Source organism: Bombina bombina, chromosome 10 (genome assembly GCF_027579735.1).
Source record: "Bombina bombina isolate aBomBom1 chromosome 10, aBomBom1.pri, whole genome shotgun sequence".
Classification (NCBI taxonomy): Eukaryota; Metazoa; Chordata; class Amphibia; order Anura; family Bombinatoridae; genus Bombina; species Bombina bombina.
In genome coordinates this window covers 40,610,844-40,634,235 of record NC_069508.1, presented here as the reverse complement: position 1 = coordinate 40,634,235, position 23,392 = coordinate 40,610,844, and the positions used below count along the sequence as shown (strand labels likewise).

At 42.8% G+C, this 23,392-nt stretch overlaps 2 protein-coding genes across 2 annotated transcripts in view; one reads left to right on the top strand and one right to left on the bottom strand.

The window, feature by feature from the left end:
* The window catches only part of C10H1orf146 (chromosome 10 C1orf146 homolog), a 30,097-nt gene extending 10,214 nt beyond the window's left edge, over positions 1-19,883 (top strand). The window contains exons 4-5 of the mRNA XM_053693703.1: positions 14,634-14,712; positions 19,631-19,883. Of these exons, the coding sequence (XP_053549678.1) occupies positions 14,634-14,712; positions 19,631-19,735 (184 nt within the window). The 3' untranslated portion in view covers positions 19,736-19,883. The remainder of the gene's footprint in view (positions 1-14,633; positions 14,713-19,630) is intronic.
* Positions 19,884-22,216: 2,333 nt separating this feature from the next.
* The window catches only part of GLMN (glomulin, FKBP associated protein), a 71,955-nt gene continuing 70,779 nt past the window's right edge, over positions 22,217-23,392 (bottom strand). Inside the window, exons 18-19 of the mRNA XM_053694002.1 lie at positions 22,625-22,707; positions 22,217-22,484 (exon numbers count right to left, since the gene is read on the bottom strand). Coding sequence (XP_053549977.1) covers positions 22,359-22,484; positions 22,625-22,707 — 209 coding nt within the window. The 3' untranslated portion in view covers positions 22,217-22,358. The remainder of the gene's footprint in view (positions 22,485-22,624; positions 22,708-23,392) is intronic.

Sequence of the window (23,392 nt, the reverse complement as noted above, 5' to 3'; positions counted from 1 at the left end):
GTCATAGGAGGTGGTGAGTGCCCCAGCCATTGGGGTATAGAGGTGCCGTTATTTATTTATTTTTTATTTTTTTTATTAAATATTTTTTATTATATGCATAGGTTATCACAATTCTTTCAAACGTTACAAATATGAAGTAAACACAGAAATCACAAGAATGGTATCTCGCATTACATTGAAATGACATAGATATTGCATAATATAACCAGGTTTTCACCTCCATTCCTAACAGATCTAAAGGTCAAACTATACCTGAGTGGGAGGTGAAATGAGGAGTGAGTAGGAGCGTTTACAGGTTAGGAGAGTCGTTGTCAGTTGGTAGGTTAAGGTTTTGGCGTTTTTTCCGCCTTTTGATCTGCTTTTTAAAAGCGGAATTACGCTAGTAGCCGGTTGTTATGTGGGTATTGCCTGTATAAGCAGTTGAGCGGATGCGAGGGGCCAACAAGGGCCATCGCTCCAAAGGAGTGAAATCAAGATTCAGTCATCCTTGCGCTATCGTGGGCTAAAGTACCCCCTATGAGGGGGGAGAGGATATTAGATGAGGGGGGGGGGAGGGGCTCATTGAGTGGAGGGGGGGGGGGTGGAGGGGGGGAAGGGTGGACAGACCGTCCTGGACCCGTATCAGGGGCCAGTGACACTAAGGGGCAGGGAATCCTAAGATTTAGCTCTGAGGCTCTGTAGGTAAGCTTCCCAGGGTTCCCAGACAAGACAGAAAGTTTCCGACTTGCGCCAGACTCTGTAGACAAAGTCTTCCATGGACTTGACATAATTCAGGTATTCCAATACACTCTGCCATTTTGGAGGGTGCACTTTTTTCCAGTTCCTGGCAATTGCCATTTTAACTGAGGTGAGTATGTATATAAGAAGGGTTCTCTGGTGCGGAGGCACTTTCTCCAAACCCAAGTGTAGAAGAGCCATTCCGGGGTCCTTTATCTCTGGAAGACCCATCAAGCAACAGATCTTACTGGTCTTACCCCAGAGTGCCTTTAGGTTGGGACAAGTCCACCAGGTGTGTAGTGGGGTGCCAATGCCACCACAGTTTCTCCAACAGGAGGGGGGGTGATTAGGATAGAGGGTCTGCAGTCTGGTTGGGACCAGATGCCACCTAGTGAGCATTTTAAAGTAGAGCTCGTACATCGTGGTGCAATGTAAGGCAGCCTTGGTCTTGGCGATGGCCAATGTCCATTTCTTAGGGGAGTATACCGTTTGTAGCTCTGCCTCCCAGGAGAGCATATGTCTCGTCTTAGGAATTGTGGGGGGAACCAGTAGGCATCGATAGTGTGCCGTGAGGGGTTTATAGGTCTGAAGGCCCGTTTTCCATCGAGCTTCCCAAGCCGTAAGAGGCCGTGGGGCATCTCTCAGGAACCCCCAGGCTTTTAGTAGAGATCTTAATCTTAGAAGTTCAAATGCCAATTGCCGCGGGACCTCAAAGTTTGCCACCATCTCGTCTTGCGTTAGAAGCCGATCTTCTACATAAAAGTCACCTACTGTCAAAATTCCGATCTGCCGCCACCAGTTCAGTCTCATATTGGGGAGGGTCTGAAGTATGGGGAGTACAGGTTGGATAGGAGAAGGATGGGGGGCGATCTGAGTGTGGTGTCGTAATTTATACCATAGCATTTGGCATCCTCTAACAATTGAGTTAGAGATGGTGTGTACGGTAGCAAGATGCGGGGGGAACCACAGCAAATCAGATAGATCTATATAGGCAGGCAATGATGCCTGTTCCAGGTCCCTCCATCTCGTGGGAGGGAGGTCTCGTCCCCAAGCTGAGACATGAGAGATCATTGCCGCCTCATAGTACATCTTCACGCTTGGCAATCCCAGCCCTCCCTGATCTAGGGGGGACTGTAAGATTGAGGCCGCGACTCTGGGTTTCTTGTTGTTCCAGACATATCTATTAAAAAGGGTCTGAAAATTTTTCAGAAGTTTATCTGGGACTGGGAGGGGAATACATCGCATAATGTACGTTAGCTTGGGTAGCAGCATCATTTTCAGGGCTGCAATTCTACCCATCCAGGAGAGTTCGTCATATTTCTTTGCTCTCAGGTGTTTGTCAACTGTCTTCAACAAGGTGTGGTAGTTCTCATGGAGGACCGTCTCCTTGTCATGAGACAAGAAGACCCCAAGGTGCCGGATACCTCTGGTAGACCATTTGAAGGAGTATTGCTGTCGCAAAGTTCTCTGTTCTTGATGGTCCAGATGAATCGGGAACGCCTCCGTCTTGGCTACATTTATTTTGTAGTTAGAGAGAACACCGAATCTTTCAATAAGAGCCATCAGCGGTGGGAGCGATAAGGTCGGCTCGGCAATGAAAAGTGTAAGATCATCAGCGAATAATGCCACCTTTTGTACTGAATCATGCAGTAACAGACCCTGAATTTGGGTGTCCTGCCTAATGGCTTCCGCTAATGGCTCCATGACCATCGCAAAAAGGAGCGGCGACAGGGGGCATCCTTGCCTCGTTCCATTTCGTATGTGTATCTTAGGGGAGCAAAAACCTAACCCCTTGACCACCGCTGTGGGAAGGGTATATAGGGCCTCAACTGCCCTACAGAATGAGAGCGGGATCCCAAATGTTCTCAGAGTCTCAAACATATATTCCCATCTCACCCTGTCGAAGGCCTTTTCGGCATCTAATGACAGGGTGAGAAGGGGCAAGCCCATATCGTGTGATTCAGCGAAGATGTTCAGCAGTCTACGGGTATTGTCAGAGCCCTGTCTGCCTTGAACAAATCCGACTTGGTCTAGATGGATTATAGAAGGGAGGTGTTTCCCTAGTCTTGTCGCAAGAACTTTAGAGTATATCTTGATGTCCACATTGATAAGGGAAATAGGTCTATAGCTCCCGCATTCCTTGGGGTCCTTCCCTTCTTTAGGGATGGTCATAATAGTAGCCTCCAAGAATTCCCTTAACATCTTGCCTCCTTTAGCCACATCGTTAAACAGTCGGAGTAGAAGAGGAGAAAGAAGAGACACAAAGGTTCTGTAGAAGAGGGTGGAGAAGCCATCCGGACCAGGGGCCTTATGAGGTTTAAGGGACAGGACGGCCGCCTTCACTTCCTCTAAGGTGAATGGTCTATCAAGGTCTGCAACAGACTCCTCACTCAGCTGTGGTAGACGCAACTTGGTTAAGAATTGCCCCAACTCCCCACCGCTCACCGGTGGGTCATTAGAACCGCTGTCTAGATCATAAAGGGCAGCATAATAGTCTGAGAAGGCTTGACCGATCTCCCTAGGAGAGCAGACCATGCCACGGACAGAATTGATGGCCGGGATCCTACTGGCAACCGCCCTGTTACAAAGTTTGCGAGCCAAAAGCCTATCGGCTTTGTTCCCTTTGCTATAGTATATTTGTTTTAATTTGAATAGGTTGGCTTGCACTTTTAAAAGCTCTCGTTTGTTGATCTCAGACCTTATTGCACCCACCTGGGTGGCAAGAGCGGGGTCCGGGGCTTTTTTGTTGGCCATCTCTAGGAGTCTTAGTTCGGCATACAGTTTTGATAAGGGAATCTTATGAGCCGCCTTCCATTGGGCCTTTTTCTTTATGAAATTACCTCTCAGGTACGCTTTAAGGGTGGCCCAGACTATTTCAAGACTCGTATCCCCAGTGTCATTGTGTGCTAAGAAATCTAGGATGATTTCATTTAGGAGTGGAATCTCTGTTTCCGCGAGACACTGGTCTGGAAGTTTCCAGGACGGCCTACAGTCAGGGGACTGTAAGGCTAAGAATTGGGCACTAACCATATCGTGGTCCGACCACGGACAGGGCCTGATCTTTGACACAGCAAATTTGTCAAGTGTCCATGAGTCGCAGAGCAGATAATCCAACCGAGAGTATGAATTATGGGGCACCGAGTGGTGTGTGTAGTCTAGTTCGGTCGGAGCTAAGCATCTCCAGACATCAAACAGTCCAAATTGATACATTAGCCTACGAAAGGCCATTGACAGTGAAATTAGGTTACGGTCTGTTGGGTGGTTTGTGTTTTTTTTCTTGTCTAGCACTGGGTTCCAGACCAGATTCAGATCGCCCCCCACCAAGAGATGTCCTCTCTTGATTGGATCTAGCTTGTTCAAGAATTTTCGGAGAAAGGGGATCTGTCCCGTATTCGGGGCATAGATGGATGCCAACGTGTAGAGGGCTCCATTCAGGACACAAACCAGAATAAGGAACCTACCCTCAGGGTCTCGTTCAATATGGTCTATCTTACAACTGACATCACAGTGGATCATTATGGCAACTCCTCTTTTTTTTTCCGTATAGGAGGCAGTTTCACAGATCGGATATAAAGGGGAACTCCTGGGCTGCTTAGAGCCCCTTTCCCAGTGGGTCTCCTGCAAAAACATTAAGTGTATTTTGTGGGCGAATAGGTAGTTATATAGGAGACTCCTTTTAGTAGGTGAGTTAAGTCCCTGGACGTTCAGGGTGGCAGCCAAAACGGGAGCCATGTTATGAGCGGGCGCCTCCTGGGTAACAAATGAGGACCTCAGTTGCGGGTAAGGGGAAAGGTTTTAAGGCGGGTGGCGCAGGTAAGTGGGGACAAGGGGATATGGGTGGGAAAAGGAGGGAGGCGGGTGTTGGAGCACTTCAGGCCACGAACAGGATGTCTTGAGGTTCAAACGCTACTAGCGTATGTCGATGTGTATATAAACACTATCACAATGAGTGATCTCGCAACTAACAGTTGGAGAGCACAACTATAGATGTGTGGGGGGGGAGAGGCCAGCAAAGATAGCCGAGCCCCAGTCAGTCAGTTTAAAACGTGCAAGAATAGGGAGAGAGAGAGAGGGAAAGAGAGAGAAAGAGAGAACTCTTCCCCCCCCTCTCTCACGCCCCCAGTCACTATTGTAATTTTCTCGCTGTAAGCGAGGGTCTTATGTTATATTACTGTAATGGGTGCATATTGTTATCTCTGGTATAAGGCTAAGAGAAAAATTGGGGTATGGGAAGTCTAATCTCAGTTCTGCAAGAATGAAGATTGGGGGAGAGAATGGAAGACTCGTGTGTTAGTCTGTATTTATGGTTCTCTGTCTATAATGTCTCCTCAAGGGAGGTTATGTGCATACAAGGTGCTCTTGTGGGGGAAGGTGTTCCAGGCCCCAAATTTCTGCTATTATGAACAGAGGTATTAGGATGAACAGCCCAAAGCAATAAAAGGAAAAACAACAATAAACAACATCAACATCCTTATAAACAGACAATATATGTGATGGCCATCGTCAGTTCGCAGGGGCTAAGCTTGGGAGGGGTGTCGATCTTGTACCTTAGAGCTAGTTTCTCATGTAAGTCTGACGGCCGCCAGGTTGAGAACTAATCTAATTCCTGGTTGATCAGGTACAAGTGGGGGGGACTGTTAGTATAAATGGTATGAGATCAACACAGTCGATGGGGCATATATTGAAGGTGCTTATGAATAGCTATAAATGGTGTACTTAACATTAGGGATATTGGTCACAAGTGGGGATTAAAAAGTGTGCAACTCCTGACGATAGCCATCTAACCTTTGTGAGGTATATACATAAATATCAGTTAGAACAGCAACAGCGTGGGGACCTGGTGGTCGCCAGGTTGAAGACTCTGGGCAGATATTGGTTTTTGTACATCTTATATAACTTGAGGTACATACATAACTATCAGTAAAAACAACAACAGAGTAAACAGTAACAACATGGATACAAATAACATCACATAATGATGACCATCAGCCCAAAAGAACCAATTTAGGGATTATATAGGTCTGGGAACTCAGGCTGCTATTTAATGGGAGATGAATGCCAAATAGGTGTTCAAGTGACCCAACTCCTGCCTTTCCCAGTAAGGAGAAAGACGGCTACTTCAGTAGTTGTAGCTTAGAGGGGCAAGGGTATTCAAACATGTGTAGTCTTTTTTAATTCTAGGTGGTATGCTACCCAAGGCGGGGGTGTAAAGTTATTTACTGTACACGTTACTTCTTAGTTATTTCTCTTAACTGAAGATTAAGGCAAGCGCGACTCTGGATAGTGCACACCTAAGCATTGGGGTAAAAAGGGGTGGGGATTCACTCCCTTGCGTAGCACTCATTAATCTAGAGGGAGTAGGCAGTCTAGAGTGGGAGTGTAGAGCTGTTGTTAATGTACTCTACTACCGTGGGATATCCCTTTAGTGTAGTTAGGGCATGTGCCTCACTAAGCAGTGGTCATCTGAGTAAAGTGCTAGAACATAGTAAGCCACAGGCTACAACATCACTTAACTGACCTTAATGAGTTAGATAAGTACAATTTACGAATAATTACAGGCACAAGGAGGTAGAGTAAGAAAGGGAGGGAAAAAGAAGGAAGAGAAGAAGAGTAGTGTAAAAAAGAAAAGAGAAACAGGAAGGGAGTGGAGGGGAGACGAGGAGGAGAGATAGCCAGAGAACATTAATGTAAAAAGAGAAAACATCCATTATGTCTTAGCAGTCTCACCAATCTTCGTGTACCCTCGGTACACACGAGTCAGTCTCTGTAGTAGTAAAGAGTCTCTCAATTATAAGTCCCCAATTGGGGAGATAACTATATGCACATCAGAGCAATGACCAGGATGGAGTATCTCACGAGGGAGCGTCTCTAGTCTTAGATATTGAGGTATTCCTCTGGTCACTGCTGGGTCTCTGTGGAAGGGAGCCCCACTCAGGGGCTGATGCTCTCAGGCCTCTACCAGGTACGATTGCTTGGGGTGGTATCAGTGGGTCTTGTGGCAGTAGGCTCCATCTTTGGAGTAATTCCCTTGCCTGTTGAGGTGAGGATGCCGCATATTGTTGTCCATCTTTATTGATGTAGAGCTTAACAGGGAAGCCCCACCTGTATTTAATGCCCTTGTCTCTCAAGATTTTAGTGTAGGGTTGGTAATGTCTTCTGATCTGGAGAGTGTGGGGAGAGAGATCTTGGAATACCTGAATGTCAGCATACTGCTCCGGGAGTGACTTGTCCCCCGCCAGGGTTCTCAGAAGTTTCTCTCGAAAAGTGTAATAGTGTAGACGGGCGACATCTCTTGGTTTATCGTCCTCGGCCTCAGGGCTCTATGGGCTCTATCGAGGAGCATCTCTTTCTCAATCTCCGGACCAAGGACTGCAACAAAAAAGTCGTGGAGGAATTTTTCAAGCTCCTGTGGGGGCACAGATTCAGGGATACCTTTCACCCTAATATTGTTGCGGCGAGTCCTATCCTCAAGGTCTGCAAGTTTGAGCTCGAGGTCAGTGATCTGCTCTGCCAGACTCTGCGAGTAATCTAAGAGATTGCCGTGGTCTACCCTGAGATCTTCCTGCTTGCGTTCCAACGCATCTGTTCTTTCTCCTATAAGGGCTATGTCCCTTTTCAGATCAGCATGTCCCTTATCAAACTTCTTGGAGAGGGAGTCGTGATGCGAGGCCAGGAGCGACCTGATAGAGTCCATTAAGTTGTTATCAGTGTCAGCATCTTGGCGTTGTAGACGGCCTGTGGCCTGGGATAGTGTTGTTCTGATGCGAGCATCGTTAAGGCTGCTTGTGTCTGAGGCATCCTCTTCCGAGCCAGATTGTTGTCTGGATGTGTGTTGGCTAAAGTGGTCTGCCACTGTTCTCTTCGGAGTTTTGTGGGAATTTTGTTTTCTTTTAAAGGATTGTGGCATCTTGTGCTTTTGCAATTGTAGTGGCATGAGATATAGAAGGCAAATAGTGGGAAAAGGAAAAGACTGTTTTGCACTATAAAGATATCTGCTTCAGGGCCGACTGGGGCTATGGCATCAGTGCATAAAGCTAGCACATTGTTTACACAGTTCCTGGTATCACATATAAATTGAGGCTGAGCTAGTTAAGAGCTGTGCCGTAAGGCCTGGGAGCTGAGGTGGTTTTCACTAAAGTGTGTATTCTAGTCTAGTCTCTAGTCTAGTCTCTCCCCTGGGGGGTTGTCCCCTTAGGACGATGTGAGAGAAGGTATAGGGGTATGACCCGCAGGCAATCAGGGCCGGCGGGAAAGGGAGGGGAGAGACCTGTTGAGTCTCAGTTACAGCTTGATTAAGAGCAATATGCAGGATAACTTAAAGATAAAATAAAATGAAATGAAGTGCAGGCCTCCCTGATGGGCCTAGCACTGATAATTAGGTCTTTATGTCTAAATGTTTATGCAAAATGGGTTTCAAGTAGAGCTATTGACTGAGTCCCAACCGAGAGCTTTATTTATTACAGCCGTTATCTCTACTCCTGTCACTAACGGCTTTTTGGCAAGTCAGTCTCAGAGCTTCAGCCCTAATCTAGGCCCCAATAGTATAGTTTCTTGCGACAGAGCGTGGCTGCAATACTTGTATTTAGGGTCAATAGCTCACCTCTTTGGTCGCCTGCTTCTATAAGAGATGCTCCTTTTATGATGTGGTCAGCTCGATGAACCAGCAGGGATATGCCGGGATAGTCCCAGCTCCTCGGGTAAGTCGCAGCACAGACTGCGTGGGTTATGGCTGAGAGCCAAGATGGCGCCGCCTCCATGCGGCTTGCAAGTCTCAGACTGCGGTAAGGCTCTTCACTGTGGAGCCTTGATGTTAGGTGTCAGGGTGTAGTTGAAGGAGCAGTGCCTTAACGGATACAGACTCTGGAGGTTAAACTGAGCTCCGGGTTGAATTTGCCCCTGTAACTTGTTCCGTGTGTGGGCTCCCAAGGCTGTAGTTAATCAGCTGTTGTTCCGGTCGCCTTTCTTTCTTGCCGCTCCACTAGGGCTTTGCAGGGAGGGTAGTAAGAGTTTAAGGGGAAAGATATAATAAAAAAAGAGGTGCCGTTATTTTATTAGAAAAAAAAAAGGGAGGATGTTTTATCTCTCTAGTTCTCCGGTTATTGCACTAGTGATGGAGGATTCGGTTTCTTTAGAGGGCACTCCCTCAATTCCTATAGAGCAATTCCTGTTTATATGGGGAGGAGGCCCTAGTTCCCCCTCTCAATTATGTTCCATATGCCTTGATAAAGTGATAATTATGTTCCATATGCCTTGATAATGTGATAATATCAAACATGTTTGATATCACGGAGCCGTCCACCTCTGAGGAGTTGTCGTTTAGTGAGGTGGTACCCTACATTGTTATCTCTATACACATGCAGTTTTCCCGTAGCATTGCTAATCCTCCATCTGGAGGGGGCCATTTTCTCCCGATGTTACTGCGCAGTTCAGACGGTGTCTGCGGGCTTAATGCTTTACCTCGCCCTGTTAAGCGCAAGCGAAAGGTTACATATTGCACTCCTTCCCAGAGTACATCAACTAATTTTTTAATTTAACCGAGAGGGTTATCCGAGGATGAAGTTCTTTCTGAGACTATGAACTTTCTGGGTCAGAGTCTGCTGCCTCTCAACCTCCAGCTGCGGAGGAACCAGACTTTAGTTTTAGGAATTTTCGCTTCTTCTAAAGGAAGTTTTTGGCGAGTCAGGGTCATGTTGCCTGATGAACCTTTATTTCCTAAAATGAATAGAGTTGAGGACAGGGTGGTGCCTTCCCTTCCCTGCTCCTGTTGTCCCGGGTATTCCACCTTGGACTGTACAGTTCCCTGCTGGTGCAACTGTCCCTGAGTGTTGTGCCTTTCATTACAGAATTGCGCGCCTTCGCGGTCTGCTCTTCGAATGGCGCACATCATTAGACATGATTGTCCATGTATTGAGATCTTTTCCAGTTTTTTTGGAAGATCAGGGCTCCGTTTGGCTGGTCCTGTGGTAGGCCTGTTTCTTTTTGGGCATTAACCTACGGGTTGCCTTGTATTTTATTTTCATCAAATAGGATGTCCTGTCTGTTTTCATTCTTCCCTTCTGAGGGAGGCTTTATGCGGCTTGACAGTTAGCACCCGGATTGCAGGCTGGTCCTGTTTGGGTTCAGTTCTATCTGGTAGCTGTTCGGACACGTGGCGCCGCTCTGCTTGGCTGGTCCAGTAGAGGCGCTGAGTGCTCATGTTATCCTCTGTGTTCAACTAAGCATTCTAGAGGACCGGTGGGTCCGTGAGACAGGAAGGATTGTCTCAGTCCTTATAGCCTTCAATTTGGATGACTGGGTCAGTGGAGTTCCGCTGCGTCTCTCTCTCTCTTATGTCTGGGGTTGTCAGACCCTAGAGCTCCTCCCCATGTAGTGGAGGGTTGGTGGGCTTGCGCCCTCTTGCCGCTGAGTTGGGTGGTTTGGCCTTTTTTCTTTTGAGGCCTGGGAATTGTCCTTCTGGACTTAGTTCTCAGCAGCTAGTAGTTTATTGGGTAGTTCAGCTGCCTTGCAGCGGATGGGTTGCAGAATGTGACCAGCTGCAGCTATTGCACATGGACGATGTACTGGCTAGCTGTTATTATGAGACCTTTTGGTCTTCCTCTATTGTCTCCATTTGAGTTAGGTCTCCATTTAGGGACCTGGGTTCCCCTCCGGGATATGGTCATTCCCTGTTAGGGGCACTGGGCGTGGTCTCCTTGGGCTCTGCTCAGAGCTGGGGATGATGTGCGTCCTTTTCTCTCTATGATCCTCTAATTGTATGGAGGTGATGCGGAGACCATGCTTTGCTCGAGTGATTTTGGCCTTGGGGTATCCCCTTGCTTGTTGTCCTGCGGCTGTTTGAGAGTCTATGGGCTCTAGTGTCGTTGTACGACTTTTAACGCCTTAGCTCCTTTGGAGCATTGGACTTTGGCTAGGGGTGGTTTCTTCCTTGGGTCGGGGCTTGCGAGTATCTCGTTATCCGGGTTGATTATATTGGATATTGCATGGATATCTCCCTGTGTTCTGTTTTTTTATGTCAGACGGGGTGTTACGTTCTCGGATATTGTTTGTTTAAACAATTGGGGCTCGGTTCTGTTTTCTCTCTGGTGTTTCTGGTTGCTGAGGCTTCGCTCAGTGTTTTCCTTTGTGGAGTTGTTGCCGGACTCTTTGGCTCTAAGGCTGGTTCAGGGTTCCCCAGTTCCTGTGAACTTGGGCTATGTCCCTTTATTTTGACTAATTGACCTGGTCACGGTTGGCCAGGTTGTTTGAGTGCTGATGCTCATGGGCTGGACTTGCGCCTTTATGGTCGGTTTCCCTTGGTTAGCTTGCTGGGGTAACCTTTTGGATTCACCGATGTGCAGGTGAATGGGTTTGCAGTGTCTGTGCTGCAGCTATTGCACATTGGATGTGTGTTAGCAAGCTAATTCCTTAGGGGGATTCCTTCCAAGTTCATCTGCATTGGAGATTGATCTCTCTTTTAGCCTGGGGCTTTGTGTCTTGTGGGCAGGTGCTCTGCCTTTTTGGCCCCATCCCTTTTCTTAGGGTGGAGGGGTTATTCTCCTTCTTATGGAGGTGTGGTCCTTTTTCTAGGGATTCTCTTGGATTCAGGAGGTTGGACCTGAGAGTTAACTTTTCAGAGAGGGGTGTTTTTCTCTGGGTTGTTACGTTCCATCTGGAGTCCTGCTGGCTCTGTGTCGAGACTATGGTGGGCCTTTCGTTAGATTCTTTTGGGTCTAAGGCCTTGTCGTCTGTTTCTAAGGAGTCGGGTTGGCACCCGTGCTCTGTTGGGATGGCTGTGGCTATTCATCCGCTCATTTTTGAGCTGGTGTTGGGGTTCTTCTGTTCCCGTTTCAAACCTGACGATGCTTGGGCTGGCCCCGGCTGGGAGTGGGTTCTGAGATGCGTTGTCATCTTCAGGATCTAGGTGGGCATAGTAGCTAGCTCCCTGGGCATTCAAGCAGAAGGTCCAGGGTTACCTTCGGGTTCTGGGTGTAACCTCTCTCTCTTGAGTGTGCAGTGGACCTCGTTGTGGTTATGTGCTTCCCCTTTTGGAGCCCTGTGTGTGGGTCTGGCAGCTTCGATTGCCTAGAGTGTTGCCCTCTGTCTGGGAGTTTTTCTTTTGCAATCTGTTCTCTTGCTGGCCATTTTTTACGTCTCAGCAAGTATTCTTCTGTGCCATTCTGATGATGGCTGCGTGTTCTTGACTCAGGGTTTTTCGTCCGGGTCTGTTACACGTTCTTTTTTGTCTGAATACTTTAGTATTCTTAGTTCTGACGATGTGAGGACTCCGTCTTCAGTTGTCTTTCGGTGCTTTTGCACGATGTTGAGAGAAGGGTTTCTCTGTTTAGAATGCCCGGTCCTAAACCTCTGGTTTCTGCTTGGTCTGGGCGTAAGCCTCCCCTTGTCTGTCAGGATCCATTTGGATCTTTGTGACCTGGGCTCGCTATTGGAGGTTTTCCTTTTTTTGGATTTTGTGGTTACCCTTCGGTTCTTTCTTGCCCTATCCCTTGGGGAGTTTAGGCTGGTGTTCCCCTCTTTAGTGAGGGGTGAGCGGTGAGGGACCGACTGTTGGGCGACGGTGTCTCCTGGAGGACTGTTGGCTCAGTTGAGTCCGATTTTGCGGTCTCTAGCTAGGCTTCTGGACTATCTGCAGGTCAGTGTCCTTGGGGCCTTTCCTTTTTAAAGTTTTCTCGGCTTCAGACGAAGCAGGGTTTTTGTTGAGTAGTGGTTTCAGGATTGGTGCTCTCAGAATGGTCTGCCTATTGTACCCTCCCATTTTGGCATTCAGTGCCCTCTTTAGCTTGGGTATGGGTTTCCCAAAAGTAACAAATGCGGCTGTGGACTCTTTCCCATTAGGAAGAAAAACATAAATTATGCTTACCTGATAATTTCATTTTCTTCCGTGGGAAAGAGTCCACAGCCCCCCGCCCATTTTTTTTTATGTGGGGCATCTTAGTTGTATTCTTCTGGCACCTTTTCACCCTGATATTTCTTCTACTGTTCCTTGGCAGAATGACTGGGGGATGAGGGAAGTGGGAGGAGTATTTAAGCCTTTGGCTGGGGTGTCTTTGCCTCCTCCTGGTGGCCAGGTTCTTATTTCCCAAAAGTAATGAATGTGGCTGTGGACTCTTTCCCACGGAAGAAAATTAAATTATCAGGTAAGCATAATTTATGTTTCATACTCTTGATACTTTAGTACCATATGGTTTGAACAAAGACTTTGAGCTGCATCACTTTTTTGAATTAAGATATCGTTATATAGTCATTCATACGTACAACATTGCTACTTCATTTCCCTCCTTCCAAGTTTGGTTATTGCTAAATGTTACTTGGTATTTCAATACAAAGACGGTTATAATGACGTCATAGATATGTTATAGCTTTATACGTTAAATATAAGTCTACTATAAGACTGTTATAGAGAATTTATATATTATATTCCATTTATTTAAGTTTATGATAACCTAGATAGACCCCTTTCTAAAAAGATTACTAATATTAGGTGAATTATAGTGAGTCCACCTTAGGCTAGATTAATGTTACTATCATGGAAATAGAACAATGTTTCATCTGTTGTGGTTGTTAAAAAATGGATACAAAGTTAACAAATCTACAATGTATACTTTTTATCTCCATGTTAACACTTTGTAAAAATATAGATACAATTTGATAACATTTGGCTTTCAGCATCTCGTATTATATACGTAAAATGGAAAATATGTCTTGTTGCCTTTTCATCTTGTATACGCAGAACAAAGCAGTATTCATCAAATATAATTCATTGAAAATGTTTCTATATAGGTTTCATGTTAGAATATAACATCAAAAATCATCTAAAATGTGTTTAAATATTTAGCACTAAAAACTAGTAAAAAAAATGAAAGTTTTTTCATTCTATTTCCTAACTATTTATAAGTACAGATATCATATCACAGGAAAAAGTAATACTAGCTTTGTTTCCCAAAATGTGGATCGAATAAATTGGGACTTTGCCCCTTTTCAAAAATGGAGGATAAAAATCCAGATCATAGACGAGATAACCAATCACAGAAGAATGACATCAAAAGTTAGGACCAATAGGAGAACCTTTCACCTTATATCTACTCCGGGGAATCAGACACACACCATTCCACTCTCCTTTGAAAAAGCCATACGCTTACAGTGAAACGTACGTCAGGAACATTAGCTGAACGCCACTATACGCTTTTTTACAAGCAAGGACAGGTATCGAGAGATTTTTACTACCCAAGGGAAAGCAATTTCACCCAAGTAAGGGTTAAGTTATCTCTCCCACTGAAAGCCTTGTGAGTAGTCCGATACCCAAGTGACTGTATATATTAGCGTATATCATAGTGGCTTTTTACTATTTTATGTATTTTAATAAATATCTTTTCACCTGAAACAGCTGTTTGCGGTTGGTGTATACTGGTTACCTGGCAATATAAAACTGGGTGTGTGCCTGTACCTAGAGCCTGGTTGGCTTAAAAAAGTGTGGCTAACCCCTTGGTGGTACTACTATTGTGAAGAAAAAAAAAATCTCTTTTTCATCAAATTGTATTGCACTATATTTTTTTTTATTTTTGTTTTTGAGGCAAGAAAATCTCTTGAATCACTGTAATTAAGGAGGACTCATATTGACCACCCATATCCTTAAAAATTATATATCTTTTTTTTTTTTTTCTTATGCAATCTTGTTTAACAATCATAAAACAAAAGAATATCAAAGCACAAGTGTTTGCAGTTCATCTCTGAGAACTCTCTATCTGTACTTGCATTTGCTTTAGTCAGAAAGCTTATATCAGTGCCAGGTGTTCCAATAAGGTATAGCACATATTTATATAAGATGTAACCTATTTATTGAAAAATATACCAAAATAGAGTCTGTTACCATTTTGTGTAATAGTGTCAGTATTTTTTATATTGTCCTTTTTAACTTGCAGGTTTCTTGGAAGTAGTTTACGTATTATTCCTGTTCATAATAGCGCTGATATTGTTAAAATCATGTTAACCATAGCCAAGGTAAGGAAGAAAACAAAGTATTAAAACAAAATAATTAAGAATCTGAGTATCATTTCTAAAGCTACAATATGCCATGGGCGGACTGAGATCAACCTAGGCCTCATGAAAAGAAAAAAAAAATAGGAAAGGGTCCCCATCATCCTCCTGCCCCACCCATCACCTTTGCCCCTCCCTCACCTCACCACTTGCATGCCTTACCCCCACCAGGGCCCCCTACCTCCAAGGACTGGGCCCCCAATATCAAGTGACAGGGATAACACCCTCCAGGACCCCCACATTTACAGACACCCCCCCCTCACCCTCCAGGGCCCCTACTCCAGGGCCAGGGCACCCAATCTGCCCACCCTTAACTGCTTAGTTACTGCTAACTGGCTGTGACTGTGAGCATAAGTGGCACACCAGGATACCGAGCACTCAGTCCAGGTCCTACTGCCCGGCTGCTCAGTCCACCCCTGCAATATGCATTTATAACTAATATCTGAGCTTTAGAAAGTAGGTGACTAAAAAAAGATTATATACAAACACTCCTCTCAACTCAAGGCTGGTACTGCGAAGCCAAATAAGTGTTTCGATGAGCAAGTCACAGGTGAAATTGTGTGCCCCCTCTGTTTAGTTAGATAAAACCCTTTACAGGGCAGATAAGGAAACATATAGGAAAACTGGAAAAAGGACTGCGGATCTCTCACCAGATTGAAACCGTCACTGTACCTCCGTGTATGGTCTGGGTCCCCTCTCCTTCGGTCTCTTCTGTCCCAGTCCGCTCTCCTGTTTGACGCGAGGAAAAAAGCACCTGCTCCGTAGTCAAAGCCGCCTAGCTCTAATACAGAAATGGCCGACGTCAGACGCTGACCCTGTCGTCCAATCGGGAGTTAGCAAGGGCTCAATTCACTCCAATTGCAGTGCGGCTGCAAGATTCAAGTGCCGAGGTTCAAGCTGTATGAATAGTTGCACAGCAGAAAGACCAAGGAAACAGCGATCCTCTAAAAGCACTTCTTTATTAAGATAGTCAGGAAAACATCAGATGCTAAAAACACCAGTGAATAGGAATTGGTGCCTTGTCTGATATTCCTATTCACTGGTGTTTTTAGCATCTGTGCAACTAAAAAAAAGATACAAAAAAATAAAAATACTTGTATCCAACTTTTCTATGCCAGGAGCGTTTCCAAGTCACACACAAGAAACTTCATTACCAGCTGTTTTTTTTTGCAAACACGATCAAGCAGCAGAACCAGTTTTTTTTGTGGGGTTATCCCCACTTCTGCCATCTCATAACTGCCAATATATGTAATCATCATGTAAATACTCAAGTTTTCACACAGCATATCAAGCATTGTAAATAACTTTATCCCTTTGCTTTTCTCAAAGTTATTGAGCCCAATATATCAATAAATAATCAATCAGTACCGGAACCTTTTTCTTTTATAAAACAAAACAAGCACTGAGCAGAACTATCTAACAGAGCTGGGCCAGGTGCCATGTGGACTTTGTTAGATGGTAAATGGACCTATTTAGAAGCCCCACTCTACTGGGCAACATAACCTTATAATCTGCTGCCATTTCTTACCCTTGATCGAATCAGCAATGCGTTTGAGGCCCCTTGTAACACACACAGATAGGCTTTACATAAAGTTCTGTAGAGATCAGCTTACCTGGTTAGGTTTCTGTGTCCCCACTCATTTGTCTTTTTCTTAGGTCCTCTTGTGCCAAAGGTGCAAAACAGTTCTTGGGATGGTGATATGTCTGCAAGTTCCTCTAGCGGCTAAAGCTTTTGTCTTGGTAACTTACACTGAAGGGACTCTTGTTTACTACTAGATATGTAAACTCTATTATCCCCACTCTATTATCACCTATATCAGTGTTTCTCAAGTACCCACAACAGGCCAGGTTTTTCATTATAGCTGAACTAGAACACAGGTGAAATAATCAGCTGATGGGTGAGAACAGGTTAGTAACCATGGTTACTGATCTGCTGATTATCTCACCTGTGCACTGGTTCAGCTATAATGAAAACCTGCCCTGTTGGGGGTACTTGAGGACCGGGGCTAAGAAACACTGCCCTATGCAACCTTCTTTATATACTGAGGCACAGTTCATCCTTGAAAGTTATTTTGCAAGGCCTTAATTTAAGTACTTGTTTCCTTTTTTCTCAACCATGTTGTACTGCTGTGGGTACCTGAAACATTGGCAAAGGGTACTCAGACACTTGCCCTTTCATTATTTATTGCCTGATGCAGCTAATGTAAGCATTCAATGTACCACAGAAATCAGTGCTTCTCAGTTCTACCCTCAAGGCAAGCACCTTTAAAGGGACATAATACTCATATGTTAAATCACTTGAAACGGATGCAGTATAACTGTAAAAAGCTGACAGGAAAATATCACCTGAGCATCTCTATGTAAAAAAGGAAGATATTTTACCTCACAATCTCCTCAGTTCAGCAGAGTAAGTTCTGTGTAAAAGGTTATACTCAGCTGCAGGTAAAAAAATGAAGAAATGAACAGCAGCCAATCAGCATCAGCAGTGCTGAGGTCATGAACTCTTTTACTGTGATCTCATGAGATTTGACTTAGCTCTCATGAGATTTCATAGTAAGCTTCCTTTACCTGATTGGTGAAATAATATGAGAGTGCACGAGGCTCATCCCCTAAGCTGTCCTAGGACAGACACACAAAAATGCTGCTTAGAAATCCTTTACAATGGGATGTGGCTACTGAGGAACTTTTGAGGTAAAATATCTTTCTTTTTTACATAGAGATGTTCAGGTGATATTTTCTAGTCAGCTTTTTACAGCTATGCTGCATCACTTTCAAATGTTTAAACATCACTTTCAAATGTTTAAACATTTGGGTATTATGGCCCTTTAATTGACCAGATTCTAATTCCCTGCCTGGTGTGATCAGCTGCTTACTCACTGTGACTGACTCATCTGTACTGTAAAAAAATGCTAATATAAAGTTTGTCACAGGGAAAGTGACATAGGGGCAGGTGCATATTTTGGCCTAGGTAAACACTGCACTTGCCTAGGGCAGAAGATTTGTGGGGGGGGGGCAGCACTTTTTGAGTCTCACTACACCCACATATACACACACTGCACTTAACACACACAGCACTACACAAACTCACTATATAAACACATATGCACACTTGAACATGAACATTTTACTTTTGAAAAAAAGTCACGTTACATCCTCACCAAAAAATATGGCCAAAAAAAGGCAGCAGAATTTTGAGTGCCTAGGGCAGCACAAAATCTAAATACACTGCTGGCCACAGTGAAATATCACAAGGAAAATATACCATGGTGAAATGTGCCAGGTAAACTGTTCTATATATATAGGTATGCCACAATGATATAAACCTGAGCTGAGGTTTGTACGTGATGAATTTAGTTGCATAAATGTGGGGTCATGAATATTACTTCCCTGTATTTTTTTTACAAATGTGTCACAGTATTAAAGAATTATGTGTGTGCTGTGTGTTTTTTTCTCTATAAATTGATGTATTTATTATTTGTTGCTCTAATAGCCTATATTTGTAACATTTGCCACATTGTAGGATGTGCTCAATTGCCTCTTACTTTTTTTTAACTTGATAAAGTTTACATGATGGGGTACTTAAAGCAGACATTTATGCCTGTAGTAGGGGGTACTTGCTACAAATAGGTTCAGAGACACTGCTTATATTTGCCACATATTAACTATAACAACTATCAGCAGCACACTTAAGTGACCTTTTTATGTAAACTAAATCCCATCCATTCTTAACAATGAGCGTTTATAATTTAAATACTTTGACATAGTATTACTGTACTTCCTATTCTCTGTTCTCTACTTCCATCCAAGGCCGGATTGGCCTACCGGCAGATTTCCCGTTGGGCCACAGCAGCTAATTTAAGGGGTTGGTGCTGCTGGGTGAGGTGATGCAGGTTTATCTTTTCTTCACTAAACCATATGTATTTTGATCACAAAGTATTTCCTTGTAAGCTTTATTTTCTAGACCATGTAACATTTAGTAGCCCTCCTTTTAATGGTTTCTAGTGTCTGGTCAAGTCACACTTTGAGACAAAGTGACACACTGTTTTGAGTGTCTTCTCCAGATAATACTATCATTTTTACAGAGTTAAAGGGAATCATGGATGAAATTGGGTTGTAGGGTACCTGTGTAACAACAATCTGGCATATTTATTACAAACTAATACAATTTTATTTTGGAATAAAACATAGTGGGGGAAGGAGTATCTGAGTAATCCCCTTAAGAAAAATGGGGCGTGTGCATTCTACGGACTCAACAGAAAATAGGGCGGGGCTTCAAAATTTTCAGCCCTGCTTTCAACTTGTCTGAATGGTGACTAATTGTAGAAATCATTGTTTTGTCCTTTTAAGCTGTAGCTACACACAGTTACCTATATGATTCTGAAACAACTTAAAGGGATAGGAAAGTCAAAATTAAACTTGCATGATTCAGATACTTTTACTTCTATTTTTAAATGTGCTTCATTCTCTTGGTATCCCTGGTTGAAAAAGAATACGCACATATCCTACACTAGTGTGAGCAAGCTGCTGATTGGTGCCTGCACACATTTGTGTCTTGTGATTGGTTAACTAGATGTGTACTGGCTAGCTGCCAGTAGTGCAATGCTGTTCCTTCAGCAAAGGATAACAAGAGAATGAAGAACTTTTTATAATAGAAGTAAATTGGAAAGTTGTTTGAAATTGTTTGTTCTAACCAAATCATGAAATAAAAATTTTGGAGTTTCCTGTCCCTTTAACTTATATTAAACTATTTTGCGTAAAGTTTGTTTTGCACTGTGCATAACTTTCTGTAAGTAATATTTTTGTGTATTTAAATAAAAATGTATGATATAGATATTGATAGATATAATACATAATCCTAATACATTTTGTTAACTCTTTCCAGGCAACCTGTAAACCATTCAATGAGAGCATCCGTGACCGACTTTTAATAGCAAAAACACAGATTGTTGAAAACAGCACTGTCTGGAAAGTACTTGATCAGATTTAAACACAACTTTTTTTTTTTCTTGTGCATGATTATATATTAATTTGTGTTGCAGATTTATAATTTCTTGTTCCTGCTTTAGAAAAGGGGTCATATAGCTTGATTTCTTTGTTGTGCTTTACAAAATTAATAAAAGACAGATTGTTGTAAACAGCATTTTCTGGGAAGTACTTGATCAGATATAAAGGTGTTTTAATGGATGCGCTGACAAAATGCCGAAGCCTGTTCCGAGTTTGGCCGAGGGCAGATACGCTCCAGAGTGCTCTGTTCTAATCAGAGCCTCGGGCGCCGCAACCGCCTCTGGGAACCTAACCATGGGTCCCAGCCCGCACGTCTTGTAATTCTCTGTCTGGGAAATGATCTATTTATCTAATCTATCTATCTCGTGGCCGGACTGTAATCTGACTGCTAACAGTCCGGCCACGGTTTTAATGTACATAGTTAAATGTTAATGTAATATGTTTAATGAATACATTTTTAGTGCAATTTTACATATGGAGTACACATTCCTTTTTTCCTGGTTAATGGGCTGTCGTAAAGAAGGGATCACAGTGTAAATGGTTTGTTGTGCATCTAAACAACAAGGTTAAATTTTCATGGGCAAAGCAAACGCTGGTCCTGTTTTTGTTCCAATACTTAACCACTTCCTGCCGCTACTTATTTGTTACATTGGAACAAAGTTCCAATGTAAACAAATAAGTAAAAACTAGAAATCATGCGATCACATGCTATATCTAAATTATGGGGAAAAAAAATGGATTTCATATCCATTTTAAAGGGACATATTGTATTAAAAAAAAAAGTTCTATTGGCGATATGAAAGAGCAGTGTTAAAACATATTGATATGTTTATTGCCTGTAGAAATATTAAAGGGACACTCAAGTCAAAATAAACTTTTATGATTCAGAAAGAGCAGCAGTTTTAAGACACTTTCCAATTTACTTCCATTATCAAACTTTTGCACAGTCTTTTTATATGCACACTTTCTGGGGAACAAGATCCTACTGAGCATGTGCACAAGCTCACAGGGTATACGTATACTAGTCTGTGATTGGCTGATGTCTGTCACATGATAGAGGGGTCCGGAAAATGGGAGAAAAAATAAATTTGTCAGAAAAAAAAATCTACTGCTTATATGAAATTCAGAGTAGGAGTTAAATCATTGTCTTTTTATTGTGTACTTGTTCATTATGCAGTTCTACTGCATTGATTGGTCCTTTAAGTAAAATCTTTTTAAATGTATCCAGTGTACGTTGTGCACTTCCTTCTAATGATAAGTACCTATCAGCCAATGTGCATTAAAGAGACAATTTACCCCAACATTTTCTAACCTTTAAATTGTTCCCAATGATCAATTTTACCTGCTGGAGTGTATTACATTGTTTACAAGTAGCTTGTTTATTCTTATTACTGTATTTGAAATAGCTGATTTAACTTGTGGTTTCCCCACCTATACTGAAAGCATTGACAAGCCTATGTAAACACAGCCAGAAGAAGAAATTACACTCCCAGTGGGGTGCAGGATAGTTAAAGGGATAGTCTACTCAAAATTAAACTTTCATGATTCGGACAGAACATGCAATTTTAAGCAACTTTTTACATTTACTCCTATTATCAATTGTGCTTCGTTCTCTTGGTATCTTTATTTGAAAAAGCAAGAATGTAAGCATATGAGCCGGCCCATTTTTGGTTCAGACCTGGGTAGCACTTTCTGATTGGTGTCTAAATGTAGCCACCAATCAGCAAGCACTACCCAGGTGCTGAACCGAAAATGGGCTGGATTCAAAACTTACATTCAAATAAAGATAGCAGGAGAACAAAGAAAAAATGATAATAGGAGTAAATTAGAAAGTTGCTTAAAATTGCATGCTCTATCTAAACCATGAAAGTTTAATTTTGGCTAGACTATTCCTTTAATTAATAAAATGTTAATTTTCCATTGTTCTCTCTAAGTATTAAGCTTTGATTTTCTGACAAATATAAGATAAAGAAGCATGTGTGTGTGCACAAATTGATAACATAATCAGATCTGATATTGCTTGCAAGCTCAACCCATGTTAATTGGTTGTGGTTTAAAAGCACCAAACCAGTTCATTCATATACACAAATAAACCTGAAAATGCAATTTTTCAAATAGTTTATACTCAGCAGCTGGTATAACAAGTCATGGAAAAACAATTTTACAGTATACTGTCCCTTTAATCAGAAATGGCTATACTTATATGTTGCTCTTTAACATAAATGTTTCTTTTTCTTCCGTACATTGTTCCTTTAAAATTACATTTGCCGATTCTCTTTCTGATACATCTCCATCCCCATTAAATTGCTGATAATATAAAAATTATCAAAAAACATCTCTGGTTCTAACAGTATTCAACTTTGAAGATGAGAGAGTCAGAAAGCAATGCCTCCAGGCCTGAGTTTAGTCAAGCTCGATGTAGCAGCGAAAAAAAAATCTTGTACACAATAAAGCAAACCAGATATAAAAATAGCTAACAGTTTATTTAACATCTCACAATTGATGTAAAATAAAGGTATTTTCACAAGTCCCAGTAACAATAACTGAATTGAAATTTAACACTATATAAATTATTTATTGTTTAGGACTAGATTATAAATATGAAGCTAAACATCTTTACTTGACCCAATTTTCTCGTCAGATGCAGATTTTATTTTCACTTCAATGAGTTCCTCTACTCGGGCAAGAACGCTTTCCATTAAATCGAATGTGAAAAGTGCTGACTGTAGAACCTAAAATGTCCAGAACAATGAATGTTTTTTTTTTTACGATAGCATCACGACATTACACTGTTCTGAATTCAGTTTTGGACAATTTTCTTTTCAAGGCAAAATTACTGCTAGAAAAATAAGAACAAAATAAAATACCGTACCTGAAGCTGCATGTTAGGTGTCATATCTGGTAATTTACGTCCTCCAGCTGTTACAGTACATACTGTATTCTTTAAATGGGGTGCTGAATTTGGTTACAAAAAACATACATATAGGAATGTTAGAATAATATAAATATACATTTTTATTAAATGATACTTGGCTATACAAGTACTAGGGTTACCATGTGCTCCCCACATAAAATAAATACATAGATTACCACCTGGCCATTGGAGAAACCAGTAGGTGGGGAAGTGATCACTAACAGCTGTATGGCCACACCAGACCTCTGATCAAACCCATGGCACCCACATCAGACCTCTGATCAGACCCATGGCAGTGAAAACCCTAACAGCTGTATGCCCACATCATACCTCTGATCAGACCCATAGCCCTGAAGACCCTAACAGCTGTATGCCCACATCATACCTCTGATCAGACCCATGGCCCTGAAGACCCTAACAGCTGTATGGCCACACCAGACCTCTGATCAAACCCATGGCACCCACATCATACCTCTGATCAGACCCATGGCAGTGAAAACCCTAACAGCTGTATGCCCACATCATACCTCTGATCAGACCCATAGCCCTGAAGACCCTAACAGCTGTATGCCCACATCATACCTCTGATCAGACCCATGGCCCTGAAGACCCTAACAGCTGTATGGCCACACCAGACCTCTGATCAAACCCATGGCACCCACATCATACCTCTGATCAGACCCATGGCAGTGAAAACCCTAACAGCTGTATGCCCACATCATACCT